Here is an 8,062-nt window from a genome sequence, read left to right as displayed (position 1 = left end):
CACAGTGTCAGAAGCGTCTCGCCTGGGCTAAAGACAAAAAGGACTGGACTGCTGCTGAGTGGTCCAAAGTTATGTTCTCTGATGAAAGTAAATTTTGCATTTCCTTTGGAAATCAAGGTCCCAGAGTCTGGAGGAAGAGAGGAGAGGCACAGAATCCACGTTGCTTGAAGTCCAGTGTAAAGTTTCCACAGTCAGTGATGGTTTGGGGTGCCATGTCATCTGCTGGTGTTGGTCCACTGTGTTTTCTGAGGTCCAAGGTCAACGCAGCCGTCTACCAGGAAGTTTTATGGAGATGCAGATTTCATTTTCCAACGGGACTTGGCACCTGCACACAGTGCCAAAGCTACCAGTACCTGGTTTAAGGACCATGGTATCCCTGTTCTTAATTGGCCAGCAAACTCACCTGACTTTAACCCTATAGAAAATCTATGGGGTATTGTGAAGAGGAAGATGCGATACGCCAGACCCAACAATGCAGAAGAGCTGAAGGCCACTATCAGAGCAACCTGGGCTCTCATAACACCTGAGCAGTGCCACAGACTGAAGGACTCCATGCCACGCCGCATTGCTGCAGTAATTCAGACAGAAGGAGCCCCAACTAAGTATTGAGTGCTGTACATGCTCATACTTTTCATGTTCATACTTTTCAGTTGGCCAACATTTCCAAAAATCCTTTTTTTGTGTGTGTTTGTCTAATTTTTGGAGATACTGAATTTGGGATTTTCATTAGTGGTCAGTTTTAATTGTCACAATTAAATGAAAAACATTTGAAATATATCAGTCTGTGTGTAATGAATGAATATAATATCAAAGTTTCACTTTTTGAATGGAATTACTAAAATAAATCAACTTTTTGATGATATTCTAATTATGACCAGCACCTGTATATGTCAGAGGTCGCATGCCTTACTCAGGTTTTTTTTTGTATGTAGGACTTCAAAGAACTTTTGAATTATTCAAGCTGAGCAAATCAAATTCAGATTCTATTGGCACAAACATCAGCCCATACATAGTGCTAAGACTCATGGGAGTTGTAGTTGAACGATGAAGAAGGAGAGAACGGAACGTCCCACCGACGCCATCTTGACGGCAGTTTGTTGAAGACCAGCCCCTCTGAATAAACTGCGCAGGGTCGCAGAGGCGTGCGATTGTTTTTAAAAACCGCCGAGGTTATGACTGGCGGGACCGACTTTCACAAAAGCTACAACAACAACAACAACAAGGACTCCGAACCCAGAATGGATGTAGACATGGATTCCAGTCATATGGAAAGTGAGCGAGGGGATCTGGACAGTAGTATCCCGGCTGCGTGCTCCTCTAACGGCAGTGGCGGGGAGGAGGACGAGGCGGAGGCCGTTGGACGTACGAGAGAAGCCGGGGGCTGTAGTAGTCAGCACATCCAGGACGGAGGCGGGGTGTTCTGCGGCGGCAGGGAGCAAGAGGTGTCGGTAGAAATTGGAGAAACGTATTTATGTCAACGAGCCGACAAGACATGGCGTGAGTGAGGCCTCTTTTTCACTCTGATTTTATTTAAGTTAGCAGGTTAACGTCACAAGTTGGCGGAGTCCTCCTTTGTTTGGGGAGAAATTTACACCAAACTCCTTTTTTAAAAAAAAAAAAAAAAAAAAAAAGTCTTAAAGTAAGTGGCTCTTAGACGCCATTCAACCATTTGTGATTTACAAATGGTCACTGGGGCTTTCTGGAAAAATGCGGCGTAACGCTGTGCTAGCTGATGAAACCATAACAGTGCAAACAGCGGGCAAGCCTGTTCTAAAAGTTGAGATTTCACTGTAATAAATGAGCTAACGTTACAGTTTGGAGGATTTATGTGATTGCCGAATTGAATAATAGCTCAAAACATATCAGGCCACATTTTTATCAGGCGAATACCAATAAGTGTTTTTGCTAATGAGCAAGGAGTCATTCGAGCCGTAGAAATCTGAATGGAGTTTGGCGAGGCGTCCCATCCAGGGATGAGAGAGTACAAAGCTTGCATTTACAGTTAACAGGTGAAGACCTCTTACTAACTGATGTGTCTTGCTCTTTTCAGATACAGCAGAGGTTATTCAGTCCCGGTTGAACGAACAGGAGGGCCGAGAGGAGTTCTATGTTCACTATGTAGGATGTGAGTACATCACTAGTTCGTGAACATTTACATCTACACAAAGTGTCTCATGTTTCTCTTTGATATTATGCCTGCTACACCCTCATTTTGCCTCTTTTTATACCTTGCTTAATTTGCCCATACCCTCTCGATCCCCTCACCTACCGCTTTACTATGATCTTCCATCTCCTTTTCTTTGACATGCAGTCAACAGGCGCCTGGATGAGTGGGTGGGTAAAGCCCGCCTGGCACTTACCAAGACTGTGAAGGATGCAGTGAGGAAGAGCACAGAGATCGGGGGCGTCGGTGATTTGGGTGAACAGCCTGAAAGGAAGATCACTCGCAACCAAAAGCGCAAACACGACGAGATCAACCATGTACAGAAGGTGTGAGACACAGTTATTTCGTCCTGCTTGTGGTCACACTTTTTTATGCATTAAATGGCTGATATTTATCTAATGGGAGTTTTCCTTTGCAGACGTATGCAGAGATGGACCCAACAACAGCTGCCCTGGAGAAGGAGCATGAGGCGGTAAGGTGGAGTTTCTGTGTGTGGAAAGTAAAGAAGATATAATTACCTTGTTCTGCTGCTCTTTATGTTCAGTCCAGTCCCGCTGTGTCCTCTGCATCATGTTGTTAAACTGGCTGATGTTTTTATATTGTCTGTTAAACTGCTATGATGTTTTGCCATCTTTGTGTGATGAAAATAACTTCCCGCATTGCCATCCTCAGATCACCAAAGTGAAATATGTGGATAAGATCCAGATAGGAAACTTTGAGATCGATGCCTGGTACTTCTCGCCGTTTCCCGAGGACTATGGCAAGCAGCCCAAGCTGTGGATCTGCGAGTACTGCCTTAAATACATGAAGTACGAGAAGACCTTCCGACATCACCTGGTGAGTGTAGCTAAATTTAGCTGAGCGCTGTTAAGGCTACATCCACACTACTACGAGTTTTAAACTGAAAACTGCCTCCGTCCACACCAGCGTTTGAGCTGCGCATCAGAATTGATCACCGTCTGTATTAAAACGACAGAAAACGCAAGTGCCCATTCACGTACGATGGACATGCACGTGCCGGTGTAAGCGGGTAGCAGATTTTAATGAAATTCCAAAACGGCATCATGTTTCTGCTTTGCATGACTGATAAGACCCAATCAGGAGGCCAAATATGAGCGTCTTCATTTTCAAAGTTCTCTGACTTTGCCTAAAACGCTACCCTGAAGTTTAAAAACTAAATCATGTTCAGCAGCGTTTTCAAACTTCTCCTTTTTCGGTGTTCGGTTTCGCTGTTTTAGTCCGGACGGGAGGCGGAAACGTGGCAAAACTGCTGCGTACTGTGGCTTTCTCCTTTACTCACATGGCATTTTTTTTCGACATGCGAAACCCAAATCCTATGAAGTTTATCACCAAGATGAACAATTAACTGATTAAATGATGTTTGTTAATACAACACAAGAAGTTTGACCTTCTTGACCTTTTGTCTCTTCAGTCCCACTGTCAGTGGAAGCAGCCTCCAGGCAAAGAAATCTACAGAAGGAGCAACATATCAGTGTATGAAGTGGACGGGCGGGACCACAAGGTGAGTGCACCTGGAAAGTCTGTGTGCCGAACCTGAACCTGCTAAGTATTATGGATTCCTCTGCTTCTGTTGGATTAGAAATAAAACTTGACTGCCAATCCGCTTAAAGAAAATCAAATTGTGGTGGTGTTGATTCATTCTTGGTTTCTGTTTGCAGATTTATTGTCAGAACCTATGTCTACTAGCGAAACTATTTCTCGACCACAAGACGCTTTATTTTGACGTGGAGCCCTTCATCTTCTATATCCTCACCGAAGTCAACAAACAGGGAGCGCACATTGTCGGCTACTTCTCCAAAGTAAGCCCCGTTTCTGTGTTCTTGAGGCAAGTCGATTAAAATAAATTTGCCTTAAGTCAACGTTGGACCTGAGTAAAGGGTCAAATGCATTTCCATTCTTCATTTAAGATTTGTAAAGCTGATTTGAACACTTCCAGTGTTTAAATTCATGTATTTCTTGGCATATTTCCCCCCACTGTTGGTGGAGAAAACTGGAATCATTATCAACCGCTTGTCTTAGCTTTTGCCTTTGGTTTTGTTTTTCAGGAGAAAGAGTCTCCAGATGGGAATAATGTGGCGTGTATTCTCACGCTGCCGCCTTACCAACGCAGAGGTTACGGAAAGTTCCTCATAGCTTTTAGTAAGTCAAAAACTGTCACGGTAGCTTTAATGTATCAGCGCTGCAGCTAATGGAGTTTGTCATTTTAAGTTCATCAGTTGCAAATTTACAATCAAGCGACGCAGCAATGTGCATATGTTTGTGCTCATGTTGGTTTCATTAAGGCTTTTCACTCAAAACTGTACCCACAAGAACAACAACTACCTCTTGTTCTAAAAGAGTGCAGGCAGAACCCGAATCAAAATAAAGAACATCAGCTTACCTAATGGACAATAATGCATCGTGGCTTTTATAATACCGTTTCTGTTTGTGCTGCTGTGCGTGTAGGTTATGAGCTGTCTAAGCTGGAGAGTGCGGTTGGTTCTCCAGAGAAGCCTCTGTCTGACCTGGGGAAGCTGAGCTACAGAAGTTACTGGTCCTGGGTCCTGCTGGAGATCTTGAGGGACTTCAGGGGAACGTTGTCCATCAAAGACCTCAGGTAGGGACACAAACGCACTACCTGAGATAACATCAGACACTCGGCTAGCTTCTTATTTATTTAAAAGGGTAACTTTGGTATCTTTCAACCAGGACCTTAGTTTTCCATCTTTTTGTGTCTGTGTGACTAATGGGGACTTTTTTTTGAAACTGGTCCAGTATTGAGCAAGAGCCCTGCAGTCTGCGGCAGTGTAAAAAGGCTGCAACTTAATCCAAAAGGGGAATTATTAAAGTATGACCACTAAAGTGCTTGTTTTGCCACTGACAGGCTCAGATTCTTAATACAAGTGTCTGGGCACATTGTGGATTGTTCCCTACAGAGAGAGACCTTTTTAATAAAGAGTAAGATCCTTTTTGTTTAACCAGAAACAGTTGCTATATCGCTCTCGTCAAAGCCACCAGACTCCAATGATTGTAAACGGTAATTATACCTTGCAGAACACGGTGGTTGCTTTGTTGTGTAACTTCAGAGGGTTAAAAACAACAAAGTGACACAATAACACAAACTAACCAGCAGTCAATATAAGTCAAAAGACTGAAGAAATTTTAACGTAACATGTTTATCAATTACGCTGACATGTCGGCAGTGTGGAAGCATTTTAAAGCAAAAATCGCTGTTTGCAGACGCTGTTCTGCTGAATTGAACGGTCTGACCCGCTTTGAGTGTTTCTGTCACTCGTTTGTGAGAAAGCCTAGCTGCAACTAAATTTGGAGTGCACACATATTCAAGCCTTTATGGTAAATCCGTTGGAACGAACCAGAGCGAGCTGACACTGAAGTGTTTCAGCAGCGGAGCATTTGGCCGACACGTTGTTGACGTGCTGTTAATTTATCATTTTGTGTGCTTCAACTAGGGATAAAGGCTTTTCGAGTCGGTTACGTTCCGCTCTCTACAGGCTACGTCCACATGGAGCATTTCAGAATTATAGCGTTTTGCCGGCCTTATGTTGCTGAGTTCAGATTTTGATAATTTGTTCAGTTGCACTTGCTTTTTCTGCTTCTACTATGGTTAAGTAGGCTGCGTAGTTAAATTGTTTCTATTTGTCTGTTTTTAACTGTTAAGTGTTTTTTTTTTGTTTGTTTGTTTTTTTTTAAATAATCGCAAATCGAATCGCAATATCTGGCAGAAAAATCGCAATAAAATTTTTTTCTTCCCCCAAATCATTCAGCCCTAGAAATAAGATTAATTGGATTATATTCACAGAAAGTATAAAAGTTATTACATGTGTCCATTAAAAGTAATTTAACCCACCATAGTGTCTCTAAATCCTGTGGGAAACACTGAGTAAGGCAAAATAAATGAAAAAATGTGAATGTATCTGTTCGGTATTCAGGAAAATCTTTTCATTATATCCGGTTTTGGCTTCAGCCAGGAGTTTTCATTTCCGTGCATCCCTACTCTCCATAATGTTGTCAGACACCTAAAATAACAATCGAGCACTTCAGTGGACGTATTAAGTTGCTGCCACATGTCTACTGCAGCACGTTCGCTCCAGATCGGACCAATTAATAAATAAATGCTGTCCTAATAAACACAGAGACACAAAAACATGGGAAAGTCATCCAGGTCATAGTTAGTTATCCAAATATATCTCTCTCTCTCTCGGATCAGGGACAAAACTTCTTCTGGCATCTTCAACCAAGTCCAGTTGCCCTTGATTATGACCTTCCTTGGATACTGAAGTTACCCTTTAACCACAATCATCCAGATAGTTCAATCTGTTGCCGTTGACAGATCTGATTTAGATGCTCCTCCCTCTCGATTTCTGCAGCCAGATGACCAGCATCACGCAGAGTGACATCATCAGCACGCTGCAGTCGCTCAATATGGTGAAGTACTGGAAAGGTCAGCACGTTATCTGTGTGACGCCCAAACTGGTGGAGGAGCACCTGAAGAGCGCCCAGTACAAGAAACCACCAATCACAGGTGAGTCCAGACATTTTACATTTTTCACAAACCTCCATTGGTTACATGCTTTTATTCTCATCTTGCTTTCTTTTCCACTCATGTCGCCTCCTGTCTCTTTCACAGTGGACACTATGTGTTTGAAGTGGGCGCCCCCTAAAAATAAACAAGCCAAGTTGTCCAAGAAGTGAGAGGCGGAGCCAATGAACGTCTGTCCATCAATCAACCTGTTTTATATCATCTGCCAAGTTCCCCGTTTTCTCCTCAACTGGGAAAACCCCGTTATGAAACCTCAATGTATATAGCTGTTAGTGGCATCTGTCAGAATTTTCTTAAAGTATATATGTAAAACATCTCAGACTCGGTCTCCTAATTCTTTCTTTCCTGAGTGTCACCTGGTTCTAAATGTTTTAATGTTTATTTTCAGGCTTTACGATAATAAAAAAAAAAGCTTGAATTTAAGTAAATGCCTGCCATCAGCTCTCTGCAATTTCATAGATCGATAGATATTATACCATATTTATACAAACAAGAAGCGTTAGGTGTGTTATTTAATAATCTAAAATTAAAGTAGCCAAATGTATATATGGATGATAGTCTAACATAATCTCAGCTGTAACTTAATTGCTTTTATGTATTTTTTAATCATCTTTAAACAATGAGTTGAACTCTGGATTGTCTCAAGTGACAGTTTAATATTTAATTTTGTCTAAATCTCTTTCTCTGGGTGTCTCCTTTTGAACTGACATTAATGTCTAAAGAGGTAGAGCAGAAGGTGACTTGCTCTGTAGAGTTGAGACTTCCTGTCACAGAAGTCATTTTGGACTCAGGTGTAACCAATAAAGGCTGCAATCTATTTCCTCTACCCGAGCCTCCTCCTGCAGCTCATCGTGTCTGCTGGGAGGAAGGTGGAGTACAGAGAAACGTCATGGAGTTCATTGCAAAGTTATTTAATCCACGTAAAGAATTGATTTCAGTTGGTGTTTCTATTAAGGACAAACTCATTGAGCTGATGAACAACAGGAAACAGCGCCTCCATCGGACTTCCGCCAGAGGTGAGTTTATACAAACATTGAATTGGTAGCAGTAGTGAATATTTTCACATCAGAGGTGTCTGAATTTAACACATTCGGGTCAATCAGTAGTGCTGTTACATGTAGATTTGTGTGTTTTAACATTTAGAGGGATTAAGGATATAAGTACACATCTTGGTGTATATATTTATTACATTATAAATATATTTATAACTACCAGGCAGTAAAACTTGATTAAACACAGTTGTAGCGTCCTGGTCTGTAACCATAACAACAAACACGAGGGGGCAGCAGAGCTCTGAGTCTGACCGCAGGTTTAAAAAGGGGGGAAAAGTAATTTAA

General features: G+C 42.0%; 1 protein-coding gene across 1 annotated transcript; it reads left to right on the top strand.

Moving 5' to 3' along the window:
* The first annotated feature begins 1,064 nt into the window (after positions 1-1,064).
* On the top strand, positions 1,065-7,039 carry kat8 (K(lysine) acetyltransferase 8). The gene is made up of 11 exons (XM_046037174.1): positions 1,065-1,497; positions 2,051-2,125; positions 2,312-2,490; positions 2,583-2,636; positions 2,837-3,001; positions 3,597-3,686; positions 3,844-3,984; positions 4,231-4,324; positions 4,631-4,781; positions 6,553-6,707; positions 6,813-7,039. The coding sequence occupies exons 1-11, from the start codon at positions 1,173-1,175 to the stop codon at positions 6,875-6,877; spliced, it is 1,494 nt and encodes a 497-aa protein (XP_045893130.1). The 5' UTR covers positions 1,065-1,172; the 3' UTR covers positions 6,878-7,039.
* The last annotated feature ends 1,023 nt before the right edge of the window (positions 7,040-8,062 follow it).

This window comes from Micropterus dolomieu, linkage group LG02 (genome assembly GCF_021292245.1).
Source record: "Micropterus dolomieu isolate WLL.071019.BEF.003 ecotype Adirondacks linkage group LG02, ASM2129224v1, whole genome shotgun sequence".
NCBI lineage: Eukaryota > Metazoa > Chordata > Actinopteri > Centrarchiformes > Centrarchidae > Micropterus > Micropterus dolomieu.
The sequence above is the reverse complement of the archived record's forward strand: the minus strand, read 5'-3'. Positions and strand labels throughout refer to the sequence as shown.

Bases quoted from the DNA above. Each gene is read 5' to 3' on its own strand.
- kat8 (XM_046037174.1), top strand. From the start codon at position 1,173: ATGACTGGCGGGACCGACTTTCACAAAAGCTACAACAACAACAACAAC. The intron at 2,491-2,582 runs GTGTGAGACACA...TTTCCTTTGCAG, and splicing joins AGATCAACCATGTACAGAAG to ACGTATGCAGAGATGGACCC. The intron at 3,002-3,596 runs GTGAGTGTAGCT...TTGTCTCTTCAG, and splicing joins AGACCTTCCGACATCACCTG to TCCCACTGTCAGTGGAAGCA.